Source organism: Thermobia domestica, chromosome 17 (assembly GCF_964235325.1).
Source record: "Thermobia domestica chromosome 17, izTheDome1.hap1.1, whole genome shotgun sequence".
Taxonomy (NCBI): Eukaryota; Metazoa; Arthropoda; class Insecta; order Zygentoma; family Lepismatidae; genus Thermobia; species Thermobia domestica.
In genome coordinates this window covers 68,245,725-68,267,581 of record NC_137470.1, presented here as the reverse complement: position 1 = coordinate 68,267,581, position 21,857 = coordinate 68,245,725, and the positions used below count along the sequence as shown (strand labels likewise).

The 21,857-nt window shown below is 33.7% G+C and overlaps 1 protein-coding gene across 4 annotated transcripts in view; it reads left to right on the top strand.

The window, feature by feature from the left end:
- Positions 1-21,857, top strand: part of LOC145674687 (uncharacterized) — a 1,315,729-nt gene that overhangs the window by 1,104,176 nt on the left and 189,696 nt on the right. For all 4 annotated transcript variants that reach the window (XM_081744920.1, XM_081744917.1, XM_081744916.1 and 1 more), the window contains 2 exons: positions 1,055-1,255; positions 15,432-15,595. In XM_081744920.1, the coding sequence (XP_081601046.1) occupies positions 1,055-1,255; positions 15,432-15,595 (365 nt within the window). The remainder of the gene's footprint in view (positions 1-1,054; positions 1,256-15,431; positions 15,596-21,857) is intronic.

Sequence of the window (21,857 nt, the reverse complement as noted above, 5' to 3'; positions counted from 1 at the left end):
AAATCCTACCTCACATACTCTAATGAAACAGATCGGGATACAAATTGGTGTAAATCATACTAACCACACCTAATTCTAATTATTTTAATTTTTATCATTTTATTAATCAGTAGCCTTTTATTTTTAACACTGATTATTCTTTTTCTCATTTCTTTTTGTTTCTTCATTCCTAAAGCTTTTACATTTCTGGCTTTGAAGGGGGGTACGGACCTTCCCCCCTTGGCTACGTGCCTGCATTCCACCCTTTCCACACGTTGCCAATTTGAATATAAATAAGTGCACATTGTTTTAGTCGAACATCAACTTGAATACTGGAACTGCTACTTATTGAGAGCATTCTTTTCAGTTCTTTTTTATCTTGTTTAATTTTATAAAACTGAGATTTACTTGAAATGAATAATTTTATGTTTCAATAACCGACGCAAAGCTGACAACACAGCATTGTGCAGCACGTGCGCGCAGCGAGCTGTCAGAAAGGACAAGTAGTATCAATTGCAGTATAACATTGCAGTCTTACAAGGCCCACTGGCGCAATGCTAATAAATTTGACGGGTGTGACTTAATTACATAAGTTTTTGTTTCAAAATAATGTATCTGTAAATAGAAATAGTTTAACGGTTTTAATATTTCGTCGATATTTAACATTTAAAGAAACACATCGTTTTCTGTTGCAAGTGTATTGCAAATCGTTTCATTCCACTCTCCGAAACCCACTCTTTAGCTGCATACATTATTGACAAAAAAAATGTTTTATGTGGAGTGAAATAAACTGAGAAATAAATATTTTGTAGCAGGAAATTGTATTCATTTCATTTAAAAGTCATGACTAGTTACTTTTATACCCTTCACAAAATTTCATAAAAATGACATATTCTTGCCCCTTGTAATATTGTCAGCTGCTAAAGTATTCCATAGCTCGTCTTATGACCATTGTTGGTATGAAATATATTAGAACAGTACAGCCATTTCAGACGTTATTAATTTTCATAGTTACCTCGTATTATACTACTAACAACTGCCAGTAGTAATTGCGTATTTTGATATTTTCTTACAGGAACACCACCTTTTGAAGTTGTGTGGGTGAGAAATGAACAAGAAATACCTGATTGTAGTGACTTCCGGTATGTGGATTATGGTGATGGACGATATGGCCTTCGAATCCAAGATGTATTTCCTGAAGATTCTGGTGTTTATTTCTGTGAAGCATACAATGAATATGGAGATAGCTCCACTTGGTGCACTTTGCAAGTGGAAGGTATGTGGATTTGATTTTTGTTTCAAGATATTAGAACCATCGATACAATCAAAGTCCAAAGCAATACCTCAAAGTGAATTTTACAAACTCAAATGCTTCTGTTTGCAAGGCATTCTCCCCTCTTTAGATGCATGTTGAATGCTTTTGGAAGGAGACGTGTTAAGATTTAAAAAAAAAAAAAAAAATGTATATACTAAACTAAATCCCAACAAGAAACATGCCCACAATATAATCAGTTATTGGAGATCAAACCTAGAACACAATATACGTCACATACCATGATGTCAAATCAGAATATGTTGCTTGTTCAGGCCCGCGTTCACCACCTATTGATTATTTGTTAAAATTACACACATAGTTCATATATTAGTGACCCCAGATCAAACAAATACAACATACGGGATGAGCAAAGTAAAACCAGCCTGAATTTATGAGTTTAGTAGAAACGTAATCCAAACAATAGAGATCATTAGAAATTGGAATGTAAACAATCGGGTGTGAAAGAACATTCGAACACACTGGAAGGAAACAGTTTTTTGTGGATACACGTTTAGTCAGCAGTTAAAAGTAAGTAGAATGATTCAGAAATGTAGGCAAGCATGTCGAAAGGCGTTTTTCTACCTTGTTAATGTTCTTGTTTATTGTTAAGGGTCATACAAGTGGAGAAGGGGTAATAGTATGTGTGTAAACAATGGCACAAAAAGATACTGCCAAATTAGCTTCCTTTTACCTGAGATTTTTTGTAAGAAGTAAGGAAAGACGAAGGAGTATGTCTATCTAAAAATATATGTTAATATAATACGATTCAAATGATTATAGAATCACAAACTATGTTTACTCAGAGGAAAAAGGGGAAGAATATTGCTTTTACTAATAGGATAAATACAAAAAGTAGAATAATTTCTTCAACGAATCAAATTTAAACTACATTTATATTAGGGAAAATAATTTATTCAATGGATCGAACGCATAGTTTTCACTTAAGAATAATTGTTAAAAAGAACTTGCTTCAAATTAATATTTTAGTTGCCTTTGAGGGCTACTTGCAGCCGACATGATACTTAGCGTCTGCCTTTTATCTTTTTCCTTGCAAGACTGATTAATCGGGGAGTTGTAAAATTGGCGGGATCATATTATAACATGTTTAATATTTTCCCACGTTTATGAGTTAAAATGGTAGCCTGGGAACAGGTGATGTTTGACAACTTGGAAAGCCGGGTGTTATGCGACAGGATAAAGCATGGCTACACCCGTAATGACCGCGTGCACGCGCGAGCCGGTGAACCTAGAATCAGCCGGTGGCGCCAGATGCGCTCGCGAACCGCTAACGCAAAACCACAAGGGCGACTAGTGCTGATCGAAGAACGACGGCCTGGTGTGCAGAATCCGGGAACGTGAAGCATGCTAGGATAATGATTATTGTAGGAACATGTTGAAGATTGATTTCTGTACGTTAATGCGTTAAAAGTATGCCATATAACATATTTGCAAACTTAACCATTGAATCTAAAAGATAGAGATATTTCAATCTTTCTTGAGAGAAATATACAGGAATCAGGTTAGCGGACATTGGAACAAAAAAAATCATGTGTTATATGTTTAATATAATTTCGGTGATATATAGTGATCATAACATATATACAGTTTGTTTGAAGATGTAAACTTGATGTTAACGAGTAATACAAGCGCAATTATCGAGTCACTTGGACGAACACATACCTTGAAACTGATAAGTTTGTATAATACATTATGATAAAACGACGTATTGTTCAAAGAAAATTTAGCGGAAAATTTCGGCGCATTCAATTCGTGAATATTTGTTACACGTATATATTGTGGCAAGTTTCTATTACTATGTGATTGACGTAATTTTTCAGTTTTGTTCAAATACTTTCCTTTAAAAATGCCCGGTAATCATGACGTCTCAGGACTCAGTTTTGGCCATTGAAAGAGTTCAATTGCATCAAGTAGCTTTTTCCTGGGATGACTCCGAGGAATCAATCTCTTTGTTAGATGACAGTCAAGAGCCTGTTAATACGCGAAATACACCATGTACAGTCAGAAACAATATTAAGCATAGGTTGGAACTACCGGTATCATTTCTTATACCTCCATCTTTACTTAATATTGTTTCTAACTTACAAGAAGAAATGAGAGGATACTAATTATTTTCCACCATCTCCAGGTCACTTCCCTAACTAGATTTCGAATATTTATTTGGGATCGACAATAAGAAAAATTGTGGATAGATTTAGGTCCGAATAACCGCCGGGAATACCCTCGCCTTCATAATCTCCAAAACATTCACAATCACTCATACTTAATTTTGGACAAAGACCGCGTGAGTGTTCTTTTAATGCTTTCGAGCCTAAGCCCGAGTCAGACTCGTTTTGTTTATTCCAAAACGCCGGAGCCAGAGTCCAACTCGTTTTTTACGTAATAGCCCCTAGGTAACTTATGGGTTCCGGTCGTTTGTCGGCCGTATTAAATAAATACTGAGACTCAGTTCTTAAAGAAATACTATTTACCTGACATCTAGCGAAGAGTAAACGAACTCTTGCAGGTTGATTGTTGTGATCAACTTTCTGGCACAAGGCCCATCCAGAAAGTAACTTTCCCACACGTCCCATAGCTAGGAAACTGTATGTGGCGCGCAGCGGCTGCGTTGACGTGAGAGAGTAAGGTCCTAGCTTGGCGCATGCTCCAGCAGAACTTTCCTAGTGCTCTCAGAAGTGTCGTGGCAGAGGTTGAAGATGGAAGTGGTAGTAACCGCGTGTGAAGTACGAGCAGTTATAAAGTTTTAGAATGCACAGGGTATAGCGCCGATTGAAATTCATCGTCAGTTGTGCCAGGTCTGTGGATCTAACGTCGTGAGCAAGCAGATGGTGTGTTGCTGGTGTAGACAATTTGCAGCAGGACGCTAAAATGTGCGTGATAAGGAGCGCAGTGGAAAGCATCATGCAGAATCGTCGCTTCTCAATAACGGAGCTCAGCGGTCAGTTCATGCATATTTCCTGCTCCCTATTATACATCATTTTCACTGCTCGCACTTCACACGCAGCGGGAGTATTATTTTTCTATTGTAAATTTTTTCGTTTGTTCAAAAAGTACGTAATTCAAACAGCAGTGTAGGGAACTGCCCCTTCTTACAGCACCAAATTAAATATTAATAATAAAATCTGAAGTCCAAAATCTTGTTTGCAATGTTTTTAGTGTATCCATTATTATTTATCAAGGTGTTTTTTTTTCTTTTTTTCAAAAAAATGCCTAAAAACCCAGGGACACTGGAATAAACAAAGTCAGATTAGCCCAGGGTCGAAAGTGTTAATAATATCTATATTGAATGTTTAAAAGACAGTATTAATTAGTGAAATTCTCATAATCTATTAATGTCGCGTGACTGTGCGAAGGATATCTACAAGCAACAGGCGCATTAATATTTGGTTGTGGACCCTATTTCGTTTAAAACTTAGACTTTGTGTATTATTATCACACCAAAAGTTCAAGAAGACTTTATGCATGTCTAAAGTATATAAACTTTGCAGATAATCATTTTTATTTTACTTCTTTGATGATGGAATGGACATTCTCATATAAACTGTTTTAGATTTTTCTGGTGAAGGGAACTGTGAAAATAGTCGATATTGTAAATGTTGCCAGTGTATCTTGATGTGCGAGTGAAGTTGGACGTAAGCGCATACAAAGAACATAATTTGTTAAACTAAAAGCTCTTAGTACACAGTTTAATCATGGAGAATCCTCACGTTAGTGCTCGTGTTTTTTTTTTTTTTTTTTTTTTTTTTTTTTTTTTTTTTTAAATTGGTGGAATATGCAGATTAATCGAACTAGTTTTGAAGAACATGAAAATTTGTGCTTATCAACATATATCGAAAACAAAAGTGATGTTACCGAAATTGTTATGTGTAAAGCAACGAACAACAATTAAATGTTACCACACAAGAAAAATCCGTGCTTTTGCAAACAGAAACCTTTTCCTTCACTATTAAATTGGTCAGCTTGTAGTAGTACATATAAACAGATTAATAATGATTGTACAAAAAGCAGTGTGAAAACCAGTTGAAAATGCTCCAAGAGCATTGCCAGAACGAACTTAAAAAGAATGGAGATATGGAGCGGGAAGGATGACTGTGATTGTCCCTACATGTGAAAGTAAATCTTTATAACCGCATCTTCTGTTTCTTTAAAAAATTCGCAAAGTATAATATCTCTATAACTTACGGTTCCTGAGATATGGCTCCTTAAATCTCTCGAAATCGGATCTATTTTTTTGGCTAATATCTCGGGAACGGTAAGTCATAGAAAGATGATAATGGTGTTGATCAATACCTAAGAGGATGGTAAACATTTTGGACCTATATTAACTGGTGGTCACTGGCCAGTTGGACAGTGGCAACCGGGTACTATTTGGTATCAAAATATTTGGTAAGTCCAATTTCGGGAGATTTAAGGAGCCATATCTCGGGAATAGTAACAGTGACGCGAAAAATTGCATTACTTTCTCAGACAGTTTTTGATGCCGTATCGAATGGAGGGCTCAAAATTGAAAAAGTCGCAAATAACAAACACACAGACGAAGTGTTTAGTAACGAAATTTTCAAGTTCGTTGAAAATGGAATGTTATAAGCTTTGTCATGGATGTTATAGTAAATAAAAAGACAAAAATGGTACAAATGTTATAAGAGCGTTGAAGACTAGAAAGTTCAGCAAAGCGTGAATTAATATATCGCAGTGTAAGGGAAGAAATTTCCTAGATTTACTATGAAACACACAAGAATGATAAACGTGAACTTACTATTGTATACTTGTTGCATGTTAATGTACCAAATTACGGAGACGGAATTGTGAATCTCTTGTTAGATATAAGAATGTAACATACAATAAGTATTCGTATTCTTAAATTAACTTTGTTTTCCAAACTTACTACTTAGAACCATGAATATTGTATAACATGAACTTATATAGAAAGAACATTATATTGGTTTTTAAAAGAGCATAGTGCATATAAACTTTATGCTTAAAGTTTTTATTCAAGAGAAAAACAAATATGAAATTTTAACTGTGTTGGATGTTAAACTTATTTATACGCGCATGATTGACACACAAGTTTTCTTAATAACTTTACTTGAACATCTAAAATTTGATTATATACAATACAAACTCGTATGCATAATTTTTATTATCTTACTTATTTTTTACCAAATATTTTTAAATATAAATAACTCAGAACATGTAAATAATTTAGAAATAAAAGCGAGAAACTTTTTATAATTTTGCATATAAAATTTATTATTATAAGTGTATGTCTTTTTTCATTTTTTTAAATCATACATTCATGTATACAACCTTATCATTGCGTTTAAGATTTTTCTTAAGTTTTAAACTTTTTTGAAATAAATTTCCCTTATTATATTATGCATAAAAAATAAATTCATCACATAATCTTGATTCTTCTTGTTAAGCATCAGTATTTCAATATATATATATATATATATATATATATATATATATATATAATAAAAAAATCTTTAATTTCTTCTGGTATTGTACATTCCATGCTTCTTGCAGCAGATAGAAGATATAAAACATATGATGGAAGAAATCTGTATGTCTTTCCTATTAGTATGTGACTATGAAGGGAAAAAATCAGCAACAATTAACTAACATACACTTTGGCTGAATCTGCAACAAGAATTTCTGAATATAAATTACAATGATGGGCCGTAAATTTTGACATGCTTCCATGCCATGAAATTAGGAGATTACAAATAGAATGACGCATAAAGAATCACACACCCAAGAATCTTGATTATGATGAATGATTATTCGAAATTTCGAAAGTGAATTTATAAGAGCAAACCTGTACTGGATCAAAACATGGCAATCTTCTTTCCCATATGAGCTGTTCTGATGTCACTTTGTTGATCTTTGCTCATGCAAGTAGTGCCTACGTTAACTTTCTCCCAATTATATTGAAAAGTAACTTAATGATTTTATGTGCGGATTGTTTATAAAACCGCAATTTATCCGAAATTCGGATTTTATCCTCAAATCTGTAAAATAAAAGATACTGTTTTTTAAAAATTTCCGAATTCCAAATGTCTTGACAATCTCCAGTTGTACCGAATATATCATACAGTTACGTAGACTGTTTGTGATACTTTATCAAAATAAGCACTTTATTACACGTTGCACTAACAAGGGAAGTTCGGGAGAAAGCACTCGCCTGCAGAGAAACTAAGCATGCCATTTGAACGACCAATTCATGCTCATTACATCAAGCTAATAAAATTCCTGTATGGTTGGGAACTGATCGAGAGATTCAACTTGGCAATTTATATGAAAAACTTACTATATGCGCATTTAAACGCGTTAAGTAGAACATTAGTAGCAACGAATATTGACATAGGAATAGAAATCTATTGGAGGTAACAGAAAAAAAATAACTGTTTTGTAATAACTAACGGACTTAAGATTAGTTATTGTACTGTTCACAGTAATGACAGGTTAGAGATGAAAATTGATCACTGTTGTTCTTCTGTTCTATGAAGAAATGACGCAGGCAAAAGACTTCCTTCCACCTTGAACATTTTATAGGTGCAATTCGTTGAATCCGTCAAGGGGAAAGCTCGCATAACCAAAACGAAAAGCAAATTCGACAGGTAATAAAAGGTATATAATTTGTTTTGTAACCTGCCTTGTGGAACGGAAACTGAAAGAATCCAATGTATCTTGCTGATCGGAACTGATTCATTAGCATGCACAATAACTTTATTTGATGGATTCATTGGTACATCATAACATCCGGATGAAAGAGTTTAATACTATGCACAAATCTTCTGCCATAATCTTTGATTGGTCGGAGATTCGTCGAATGCATAGTGGGGTCCAGCCCGACCCCAAGTGAACTACCGACGGCTAGTATAAAAAAATTGAACTAGTTACAATATTCTCCCTCTGTGTAATTTAAGTTGAGTGTCAGGCATCGTGAGTGACGGTCACATTTCTTTGTTTCTTCACAGTACTTGACAATCAACGGTTTGGACTCGTCCTGGACCCCGCTATGCGTTTAGTATTATTTCGTGCACTGTTTCTTGCTGATTTTTATCATGTTGGGAACACGAGCTCATCAAGATTTATTGTTCATAACCCAAATGAGTTACCCAGTGTTGTGAACTCAATTTTAGATAATGACAATTTTGATGGCGACGCTGACAATAGTGATACGTTCATTGATAATTTAGAAGTTGATCAGGAGGTGTGCGATGAACAATGTGCATCAGAAAGTGAGAGTGAAATAGTGACACTGTTGATAGGGCAAACGCAATAAAAGAAAAAAATGGTTTCCGTTGGTCGCTGGAGCCACGTGCTGAAACTCTTCGCCCTGTTGCACGGAATATTATTCTGATCCCCAAAGACAAAGGTGCAACACAGAGTGTGAATACACGAACAGAAACCTGGAGTGTCCTTCTTACACCAGATATAATAAAATTGATTGTTGTCCATACAAATGAAGAAATTACAAGACAGAGAACAAGGTATGCATCAAATATGTCGTATGTTCAGAACCCAAGTAAAGAAGAAATAAAAGTTCTGATAGGGTTATTGTATATTTCCGGTGCTCAAAAAGATGGACGCCTAAGTACTTAAATAATGTGGTCCACTAAATTTGGTTCGCCCATTTATCGTTGCATAATGTCTGAATGTCGTTTCCGGTTTTAGATAAACTGTTTAGGTTTTGATGATAAGTCAACTTGTAATCATCAAGATAAATTTGCTCCAATTCGAGAATTGTGGGAGGAATTCATAACAAAATGCACGGAAAGTTATGTTCGACGAGAATACTGTACAGTGGATGAGCAACTTTTAGGGTTTTGAGACAACTGTCTTCTAGAGTTTACATTGCTTCCAAGCCCGATAAATATGGGTTAACCCTTTAGCGCGCAACTTTGCATATATGCAGAGTTTACTTTGAAATTGTATTGCATTATGTAGTTTCTAGTTCGGACATAGAAAAGCAGTTTTGCGTATTAGCTAAGATGCCCTTTCACTAATCAAGTTCTGAATTTCCCGCTAGATGTCATAGTAAACCAGCGTTGGTCTCTTTGTATTACTTGCTGCACGCGGAGTTATCTTGTCATCTTTAAGCTTTCTTTGTTCATTTAGGTGGACACAATTTGAACTGTTGATTTTTTCGATGTTGGATAGAAGTGTAATGAGTGCAAAAGTGTAAGTACGCTGACATTCGTCGCGTTTTATTGGTTCTGTCTGGTTTTAATGGACTTTGCAGATGTCAACACGCAACTTTGCATAGACCCTATATGCAAACACCATAAAATGTCTTATAGACCCCATATTATTTGCATTAATTGTTTTTTTTTTTAATCCCTTGTTTCCTACACAAAATCCACTCCAAATTTTAAAAAAATCAGTTTGATCGGAAAAAATGGTGCGTTAAAGGGTTTAAAATAGTAACAATGTGCAACGCAACAACGTTCTATATGATAAGTGCCATTCCTTATATTGGAGCTGAAAAATATCGCACGAAAGAACCTCTTGCTATACAATATGTGAGAGAGTTATCACCAAGTTTGCATGGATCATTCAGAAACCTGACTATGGATAATTGGTTTACATCAGTTCCATTTGAAGAAGAAATGCTGAGGCAGAATCTTACAATAGTTGGAGCACTACGAAAAAATAAGCGAGAGAATCTGCCGTCCTTCCAGCCTTCTCGCAAGAAAGACATTGGAACATCGACATTCGCATTCCATAAGAAAAAATTGTTTGTTTTGTACTGTACCAGAAAAGGAGAAAGCGTTTTATTGTTATCAACCATGCACACGAGTAAGGATATGAATGAAAAGACTAAGAAACCGGAATTTATTCATTTCTATAATGAAATTAAGGTGTCGTTGACACCTTTGATGAGCTTTGACATACATATACAGTGACACGCAAAACTAGGAGGTGGCCTTTAAAATTCTTCTTTGGTATTCTGGATCAAGCTGGTATCAGTGTTTTGGTTTTGCTCAAAATTGCTAATCCTGAGAAGAAGATCAATCGGATGAATTTTTTTTTAAAACGGCGTTAGGAGTGAAATTAGCACGAGAAGACATGGTTCAGCGTTCCATTTCTTAGAATCTCAATAATGAACTAAAAATTTCCATAAGAAATATTCTCGGAATTCCAGAGGGAATGAGAGATCTGAAGCTAATCAGGATAATGGCTCATAGAAACGCGGAAGATGCTATCAGTGTCCAGAGCGAAAGACAGAAAAGCACGCGGTCAGCGTGGAAAGGGTCGAAGACCAATATGTGGAGACCACAAAAAGGACATTTGCTCTTCATGTCTGTAAGTGAGATATGACATGTACAAGTCACATTGTTGAATATCTGTGTTATTTGAAAACTATTCTCAAAAAAGCATTTAATATTTTTGGTAATGTCCCGATATATAATTTCAAATGTTACTTTGATTAAAAAAAAAAAAAAAAAAAAAAAAAAAACTTTATGATCATAGTGACACAAATTCTTCAGTCACACAATAAAACAAAGGCAATGTGGAAAATAATTAAAGAAGAGCTCAACATGCAAATACGTAGTACCCATATAAATAGCATAATTTATGAGGGCGTGAACATGACAAATCCAAAGGACATAGCAACTTCTTTTAATAAATATTTCACAAATGTAGGGCAAACTCTTATTAAAAACAAAGGAACTAGTAAAACTAACTTATCGGAACTTAAAATTAAAAAATGTGATAAATCTATATTCTTGAAACCAGTAACACAGAGTGAAATAATCATCATAATAAAACAAATGAAAAATTCGAATTCGGCTGGGTCCGACGAATTATCTAACAATTTAGTAAAAAGTTGTTACAAATATTTAGTTAAACCATTATGTTATCTCTCAAATATTTCAATCGCCATAGGAACCTTTCCTGATAAACTAAAGATTGCTGAAGTTAAACCTTTGCACAAAAAAGGTAAACTCAATGAAATAGAAAACTATAGACCGATATCATTGCTACCCATTATAGGTAAAATTCTGGAAAAAATAATGTTCAATCGGGTTATGGATTTCATTAATAAATATTCTATTATATCCAACACACAACATGGTTTCTTGAAAGGTAAATCTACTGAGAGAGCAATTTTTCATTTTCTAGAAAACTGCAGAAAGTTACTGGATGAGAAAAAATTATCTATAGGAATATTTTTAGATCTAACAAAAGCCTTCGATTTAGTAAATCATCATATATTGCTAGAAAAACTTAGTTGCTATGGTATTAGAGGCTTAGCAAATAAATGGTTTGAATCATACCTTAAAGATCGGAAACAAGTAACTGAAATCACAGGAATAGTTAAAAATAAAATTCAAAAATGTGTGTCAAGTGAAGAAATTATTAATCGAGGAGTACCACAAGGATCAATTCTAGGACCACTTCTCTTTCTTCTTTATAGAAATGATCTTTCTGAAAGTATTAATAGTTCATGTATGACTTTATATGCAGATGATACAAACATAATAGTTAGTGGGAAAAATGAATGCGAATTAGCTTCAAACGGCAATGAACCAACTTTCAAGTTGGATGATTAAAAATGACCTAATCATTAATGTAAATAAAACATGTGCCTTAAATTTTAACAATGGTAAAAGTAATCAAGCTATTGCAATAATAAAAATAAATAATAAAACAGTTAAATATGTAGAAACTGCTACCTTTCTCGGAGTTAAAATATCTAATAATTTCAACTGGGAACCACGTATAGAACAGGTAAGAAGTAAGCTAAGCAAACTATGCTATGCAATTAGATGTGTAAGAGATAAGATTAATGTAAAAACAGCTAAGTGTATATATTACTCAAATTTTCATTCTACAATAAAATATGGCTTGATGTTCTGGGGAAATGCACCTAAAAGTATTGCTATCTTTAGGCTACAGAAGAAAGTAGTAAGAATACTTGCAGGAGTAAAATGGAACTCTTCTTGCAGAAATATTTTTAAGGAACTTGGAATAATGACTCTTCCCTCAATGTATTTGTTCGAAATATTAATGTATTTGAAAAAAACATAGTAGTGAATTTATTGTTAACAAAGACATTCACAGTTATAACACAAGAAGTAAAGACGACATTCACTTGCATGCACATAGGACAAATATATACAATAAATCAGTTACGCACAAAGGTACTCTATTATACAATCTACTGCCATCATGTATAAAAAATCAGGTCTCTGTCAATAGCTTTAGATCCAAACTTAAAAGAACATTGATAGAACATTGCTTTTACTCGGTTGAAGAATATGTAGAAAATAATTCTATACGTAAAATTAAATGTATAGTAAGTAAATTAGTGAAACCATAAGAATCTATATGTAATAATAGTATGTATGTTTATGTATACTGGTATATATATAAATGACATGTCCAATTTCGTTGTATGACGATGAACGAATGCAATAAATTATGAGTATGAGTGATGGTCACATCAATAGTTTTGTGCTTAAAATATGTTTGTAGTTACATATCAATATCTTGGTATTTATATAAGATACCATTTATTAGTTTTAATTACAGAATAATATTTAATTACAGAATAATTAATACAGAATAATATTCTATATTTTATTTCTATTAAAAGAGAGTTAAATAAACTCTATTTATCTATGTTCCCAAATATTATAAAAATTAGTAGTATGTATCTAAAATTTGGACGGGGTCCATAATAGACCCCACCTATGTATTAAAGGGTGTAATTTTCACCTATGCAGTCCCCGGTTAAATATAAACATTCAGATGCTTTACGAACGTAACATGAGAAGCATATTTCGGTCAGAAATACGGTCAAGCTCTAAATATTGCAAATAGGAAACGGAGGTGGAAGAAAATAAAATATAAATTAGAATTCCTGTCCACGGGTAAACATAATACCTCTCGTTATTGAGGCGAAGTTTAACAGTAATTTACATTAAATTATCCAATGGGTAGTTTAAAATAACGACCTTGTCTACTGTTGTGACTCGATGTGTGTAATCGACTTTATTTTGTTTGGATGCTTAGAGTTTAGTATAACTTTTGAGCATCGTGCTATATGAAATGTAGACCCACAGTTTTAGGTAGAACCCGAATCACCGTAGTGGGTTCAAAAAATCAAAGATGTCATGCCACGAATTAAGCCCAGAACTTCATGCAGCAGAGGTACGCATCCAAGCTGTCTGTATCTCACGGTTATATTCCGAGAACGATTGAGCTTCTTACATAACATTGCGACGTATTATGTATCCATTTGCAAAAGAAAAGGTGTGTATATATTTAATAACACATGATTTTGTTTAATTACAATTTCCTTTCATAAGTTTCATAATGTATTTTTGAAACCAAAGAATGCGAAATCAATAGTAACTTCATTGTGATAATAAAATTGTAAACTTTATAATTACAATGTAAAAGCATTCTGCAAAACAAATTTCCTTCCATAGTTGTGCTAACACTGTGCTTAGCATGTTTTTCGTTCGTTAGCAACAAAATCGACAACCTTTCATGCGTTGTCTTTGTTTTTTCAACATTTAAACCAAGAGAGACTGCTAACCAACTTGCTAGTCCCTGAGGTAAATGATTCTTTTGGCATGAAGCATGTGTTTCTGGTGTAAATTACGTCATTTTAAAATGTTTTCTTTTCTGACTGTGTGAATCTTTAGATACACCAAACATGAGTATCTTTTTTTCTGATTTCCTAATTTCTCTACAGAAGAAAAATTATAGTCCTTTGATGCGGTTTCTTACACCTTGCTATCTCGTCTTTTGTTTTATGCTTTTCCCTACAGCTGTTTGATTTATAACTATTGGACGTTTTATCTGAATGTACGAGAACTCCTAATTAAATGTGGTCATTTCGAAAATGTAGCAAACACGGAAAAAGATTTTCTTCAAAATTGATTTTTTTTTTCAAGGACTTTTCATTGATGTTAAAAATTATGTATCTTACTATTTAAAATCTTCGAATAACTCCCGCAACCTCATGATGGGGAGACCTGTGAAGCAACCAAAACGCTCCATTCGCTGTACCGTGTCACGTTTTCCTATCTCATCTTTTCTTCCTTTTTATCTCCAAATATTTGTGATTTTACACACACTGTATTTTTTATTTGGAACGACTGGAATAGGTCTTTGGTCGTAGCCATAATAAGATACTAGTTAACAATCAGTAAGTTATTAACACGTAATAATTCAAAAATTACATTATTGTTGTAGTTAACCAAGCTCTTTGATTTCGACTGATGCCATCATTGTTGAATAAAACTGGAAGTATTCCCCCGCCAGTTGCTAAGTTAGTTTCTAACACATACAAAGAAAGACTGCGATATAACTATCGCACTAAGCGTTGCCTTTTATTAATATTCGCAAGCATTTGTGTCTCTGTGAATTGATAAACTATTGTTAAAAATATTGCATAATCTTGTGTAATTTCTTCCGGTTTTTTCCCAAAGGAACATTGCATAAAAAAAAGTGCGAACCACTGCAGTCAGGGATGTACTTGATGTTTATCATAACTTTTAGTACTATAACGCATTCCATCATGGTGTAGGCTTAGTCCGTTACTTTAGAACAACAAAATGTGCATCGAGATTACATTCAGGATGGTACGATGGCTCATTGGTAAAGCGCTTACCTCTGTGCGTGGAGTGCCTAGATCCCCTGCCAACTAAATTTGTGGGGGGACCATCGTGTCCGTGGATTTTCTCAGGTCACTTCCATTTCCTCTCTTATTGTCATTCCATCAATTCTCGTATCATTATTCATTTGCTTTCATCATTCCTTTCCCTCAGTCTAACGGGCATAATCGTTGGACTTTGAAAGATTTCATTTCGTTTTCAAGTTTGCATTGGTCTCAATAACGTACACTTCAGAAGGACATGGAGGAGGGGCCTTTGACAACCTACGGTACAAACTTTAAAAGTAAATTATTGCCTTAAAATTTTCAATTTTTGGCATACTAACTGGAAGCGTGCCGTAATCGGACACGAGTAAGCATAACAATATAAAATCTCATTAACTGGTAACTATGCCGAAATCGTCTTTGATACTAATATTTGTTTCTCTTGATATTATTAGCAAGTGTGTTTCACTTTAACTTTATATGTTTCAGACTCTCAGTCAGAGCCAGTCCGTATCGTCAAGAAACCAGTGCCAGTTGTTCTTACCTGTGGCCAGAGCGCAACTTTCTGTGCTAGAATTATTGGAGTACCACGGCCTAATGTTAGATGGACAGTCGCAGGACGGGAAGTTAACCAAAACTCATCTCGCTTTCAGGTAGGTACATTTAAGATACAATATTATCTTCCCTTTGCTACTATAGCGGCAGCAACATCAAAGTACCATTAGAAAGAAATGTGTTCTGATATTAGAGAATGAATGGAAATTTTAATACGTCGCTTCTGTTTGGTGTTCCCCACGAAACAAGAAAATACTCGTGTCCTCTCGAAAATGAGACGACAGTAGAGATGAAAAGTACCTTTTAAATTTCAAGGTGAGCCAAGACACATGACAATTCTCAGTGGTGTATTTTGTGAGTTACCGGGTATAATGGCGGTAGCCCTATAATATTACAAAATAAAGGTATTATAATATAAACTAAATTATATTGATAATATTATATTTTAGTATCTTCTTTCAATGATACAAGTTTCTCAGAACTGTATGTGTTTAGAAATATCCACTAACTTCTTTGCATGCAGTGCTCGCTTCCTTAACAGGTCTTCGATATGACAACGCAGCAGAAACCATTTCTCTAGTTACTCTACTACAGCAAGATCATGTAGTTATCAGCGCATTCCTCGCTCCACATCCACCCACAGCGTACGAACTGGCTGCTAGATAACACTAGTTACCTCTAGAGAAATCGATTTCTTGGGCGTGAGCGAAGAGTAAAGGGAAATTACACGAGTACTGACAATGCATTGTGGGGATCTCGGGGAATTGTCTCGGACATAATGAGCCTCTTTCGGTAGCACTTTGCGTCAAGGCAACGAAAATTTTGTGCTTTATAGTATTTTGCGATAATTGGCGTAGTACTTGATCCATTATTTGCGTTTCGTTGCGAAGACTCTTACAGACTGAGGCTTCTTCGTTGCTAATCGCCTGTTTCAGAGTTCTTTAGTACTCGGACAGTTTCCATTTACTCTGGTGAGTAGGGTTACCAGCTATCCAGTGCAAAATGTAGGGATACTTCATGCAGCAAATGAAGATAGAAATGTACAGTCGTTTTTCCATAACACTGATAAGACAATATAAGAGAAAATCATATTTATCTACTTTATAAAAAGAAAGTGTGTTGCAAGTTTTTTCTTATTTTGAAGACTGTAATAACTTGGAAACTAAACTCCAAAATAATAATAATAATAATAATGTACAGGTGTTATAAAGGTAAGTGGTAGCCCAAGCCCTGAAACCAGTATACGCCACTGACAATTCTCATGTTTTCGAAACGAGAATCAAGACGAGAAACATCTCGAATCTCCTGGTCTTAGCTCTCAAACACTATCCTGATGTTACATGACTCATAACGACAAAATTGATCAAATTATTATATGAAGATAATGAAAAGAATTTCTCCACATTTAAAGATGCGGAACTCATTACGCAATGTACTCCAATAACGAACATTCGCAGAATGATTCTGGTAACTTCTAGATGAAATTAACAAAAAAAAAAAAAAAAAAAAAAAAAAAGAAAAGAAAAGAAAAGAAAGTCAATTTGGTATATATATTTACAGAACGAGAATGATTCTGGTAATTTAAGAACACGACAGATAAATTTGCAGAGTGGATAAAAGCAAACCAACTTAAATACAGCGAAAGAGTTTCAATGAAGGAAAACTGAACTCTCTAAATATACATCAAATACGTATAGACGGGGAACTCATGCAGCTATCTGACACTTGTAAATTTTTAGGGTTAAAATTAGACTCTTAAGTTAACATGGGATGATCACGTGAATGATTTGTTGAGGAAACTAAGCGCGAAAATATATCTTATACGTAAAGTTAGTAAGATTCTAACTACAGAAACATTGAAAACAATTTATTTTCGGATTGATCCAGTCAATTCTATCGTATGGAATCATTTTCTGGGGTAATACCTGTTATGCGGAGAAAGTATTTACAATGCAGAAGAAAATGTTATGAATAATGTTATCAGTTCTGTTTCATACACCAAGCAGACCACTGTTTCAGAAACTTAAAATATTACCATTGCCTTGTATATACATTCTCGAAACATCATCATTCATACATATGAATAAAAGAAACTTTCAACTCAATTCGGACCTACACCAATACAACACAAGAACAACCAATCATATTCATATACAAAATTTCCGTCTAACAAGAACTCAAAATTCGTTACACCACATACGAATAAAACTTTATAATAAAATACCAGATCGTGTCAAACGAATGCCAAACTTGCAGTTTAAAAGACACCTCAAGTTACTGTTACTTAAACATCTTTTCTATGGTTTAGATGAATATCTTTAGTGTAATCTTTCTTTGTAATGTAAATATTAAGATTTACTTGAATTTTGAAATATATAAAATAAGGTACAATTTATATTTTCTCTAAAAATACACTTTAAGTTTTATTGTTACGTATATATTTTGTATTATTATTATTATATATATTGTATTATTATATATTATTTTTTAAATAATTGTGTTATTAATTGTAGCGTTTCTCTTGTAATTATTATTATTATTAATTGTAATAGTAACTGTATCTCTTGACGAAGCCATGAACGCTAAGTTCTTACGGCGGAAAATGAAATAAATAAATAAATAAATAAATAAAAATTAACAAAAAAAAAGTCAATTTGATACATTAGTTACAGAACGAGACGAAACAAGCAAAGCTTTTCGAGAATGGAAAGGAGAATTTTTCTAGATTCGAGGCAAGACGAGACCTCTACAAGATATGTACAAAACTAGAAAACCTTATTTCTTGTCTCTTTGGCAACACTACTACTCTTGGTGGTGACAGTGGCGACAATTGTACGTTAAAAGTGAAGGGTGACAAGACATGATCTGAATATTTGTATATCAATGTCAGTTTTCCTGGTTGTTTCTAACACTTTGTTTGACTAAAGGTTTTATAACTAATAGGGTACTATCTTTATCACTTAAAATGCCGTATATCGTATTTCATATTTTATTAAGTACATTGACAAGAGCAACGCAGGTAGGTACTAGCCCTATGTACTCTTAAAAATGAAAGTGTAAGAAGAGATTTGATTCCTTGCTCATGAACATCTTAGAATTCTGTCTGGAAAATTGTTAGATCAGATAATTTAATAACAAATTTGCAAAGCAAATAAATAGAAAGGATAATATTAAACATAGTAATGAATAATGATGTTTGTTTTGTAGAAGTTATATTGAAACTGGGGATTAATGAACAACTTATATTTTTAATTCCACACATGATATTAACCCTGGATTAGAAACCATTCGTAAATTTTACGAAACAGATTTCCAAAACTGTTGAATTTGCTGAACCGCGAATGCACAGCCGCCCTCCTCCCCAATACCTTCCTAGCTCTTATAGCAGAGGCTAGTTTTAGTTTTACAGCCGTGTCAGTGGGTTTTATCATGCATGTTTCGAAGGTCAAGTTGTAATTTTTACGAAAGGTTTGTAACGTAAAGGTTTGCATGTTAGTTTTTTCCCCCCACAAATTTTGACAAATCTACTTGATTGTTTTTAACATTAAATGACTGTTTTTTTGGATTATAAACAGTACAAAAAGTTGTGTCATAGTATTGCAACTATTTGTTTTCTTTGTTTGTGGAGAAACTATGGGTGACAGTGAGGAAAAACACGAAAATAATCAAATAAGAAGGTTGCTGGATGATATATATTGTGATGAAGACTGTAGAGACACTGCTAATGAAGCACTTCCCTATCACTAACTCTATGGCAAACCCGCCACAAGGAATAAGAAAAACTTGCTTTTACTGACCGTCAGTGAAAAGGAGAATAACATCACACTTGGGTAAGCACTAGAGGAAGGCGATTTGTGCTGAAAATATAGCTGTGTGCTGTGTGGTGAGTAACGAGAAGAAATAAAAGTTTGGAATGACAACTTTCAAGTTTGCACCTAACTAGTTTTTCCAAAGTTTATAAGCAAAGTGCTACGTTTTTTAGTTGCCTTGGTCCTATTACTTTAGTTATCTGTTATTGTAATATCTATAAAACAATTTACCCACATAAATGTAACTTTCTTCATGATGTCATACTTGCAATTCAAGTATACAACTAGCAAGTTATATGCATAACTTTTTATATGTACTTGTTCAATAAAATATTCCAAAGGCATCCAATATTATTGTCGATATAATTCTATAAACAAACCCATTTTCAGATTTAAAAAATAATAATATAGACAGAAATAATAAAGAGACTAAAATTGATTCGTAAAATTTACGAATGGTTTGTAACCACGTAGATACAAACTAAGGTTTGTAATCCAGGGTTAAATGTATGTTATTAGTCTTAGAAAATAAAAGAGAGTAAATACTAGAAGCATATGCTACGACATTTAAAGAAATACGCAATTGTAATATTAATTGCTTTGAATTGCAATTAAGACACAATTCCTGTAGCTTTCTCAACTCCAGGGGAAGACAATTAAGCAATACGTATTCACGCAACGACTGTTTATGAGACAATGTGTATCTTTTTCCGAAGGCAAGGAGTAGTACTTGAGCCTTTTTATTTACATTAAATCATGGAGAAAATTGTGTAAAATCTGCAAAATCCAGAGTTCACTCTAATTTCCGTATCGATATGTAAATACAATCATTATACGTACGAATATGTAGATTCTTTTTAATTTGAATATAAATATGGGAATATAGTATGTTAATATTATTTCAATTTTATTCACGTACGACTGCAGCTACCAATAATTAAATCTTTTTATCTGTATGGTACATATAAAATGTTATGTCATTTTTGAGATGACATCTTTAAAATTAATAACCTACATAATGATATATTATTAGATCGAGAGTAGAGTATCATAGGATGTCTTTTTTAAAAAATAAAACATAGAAAGCAGTGCAGAGAAACATACAGAATTAAACTTCAAGAAAGGAACTTGAGATTCACTAAGCATGAAGACTTTTTAAAGTAGATTTGGACCACAGAACTCCAGATAGTTTTGTAGCCATCTGGGTTATGTAACGCCCCCTAAAATTAAGAAAAAGGGCGAAAGATTTCAGAATAGAAAAAGCATATAATTAAGAGAAAGGGAAAGAGTCTATGTTTTGTATCACATCAATCATGTCTCCAAGACGACGTCCATACGGCATTGTTTCCAGACGTGCTACCAAATCTTGCAGCCGAATGCCAACATTCTCTTCCAAAGCACTGTTCATTCACACATTTTATAAATAGTTCTCACCTTTCTCGGCCGTGGGTTGGGTGTCAACTGAAAATTCAGGGAGAGTATAGCGAGCTTTTTTTTTTTTTTTCTTGGTAGAACTGTCATTTGAAATTTCTGTTCGCTAAGTAATAGTTACAACTAAAATACATATATATAGTTGTATGAAACAAAATAATTCTTGCAATTACCGAGAGTAGACCTATATTTGTATTTTAACACTAAGATGTCCGAGAAAAATACACCTAGAATGCCCGACAGAGTCGTACTGACTGTGCCTGACGAAGTCATTCTGACTCTGTCGACAATTAATTGATTTCAGGCTGAATTTGTCCTTGGTTTTTAGTAAACTCATTAATTTGCTGTAATCACCGTATTTTACAGGACTCAGATACAATTTTTTTTTAAATATAATTTTAAATTTTGATTTGATCGTTCATTAATAAAAGGGTATACAAAAGTGTGGCATATTATTTTGTAAATAATATAATCAAATGTGAAGACTGAAACAACTAAATTTATTGAAATTTTGTACAAACATTCAGTCCACCGAGTGCTATTTATTAGATTTTTTCGGATCTCTGCGTTAGCAAAAGGTGGATCCAGAGGGGCAAAAAGGTAAATAAAAGGGATTTTGTGGTTTAAAAAGTCCCTTTATTCGCGATTTTCCCACCTGAGATATATGATGAAGACATGTGAAGGGTCCGTTTGAAAGGCAGTTTTATTCTGAAGATAATAAAGGGCGAACTATGATTCTAGGATAAATAGGGATGTCGTCGGAATATCTGCCTGAGATCAAGGTATTTTACAGTAATCTGGGGCATTGTAGGGATTATTGATATTTTTCCCTCCCTGACTGTTCAAGACAAAAGCTTGAAATTTTGTACAGGCATTTAGTACACCCTTTAGTGTTTTCCAGTTGAGTTTTAGGTCTCTGCATTAACACAATGGGGGTCCAGAGGGGCTCAATTTTTTTTTTAATTTAAAAAGAAATATTTTCAAAGAAAAATCCCGATTTCTCTCAAAATTTCCCGCCTCAGGGACATAAGGAGATGTGAATGGTACCATTTGAAAGGTTGCTCTATTGTAAAAAGAAAACGAGGTATGAACCATGATCCTATGATAAATAGGGATGATG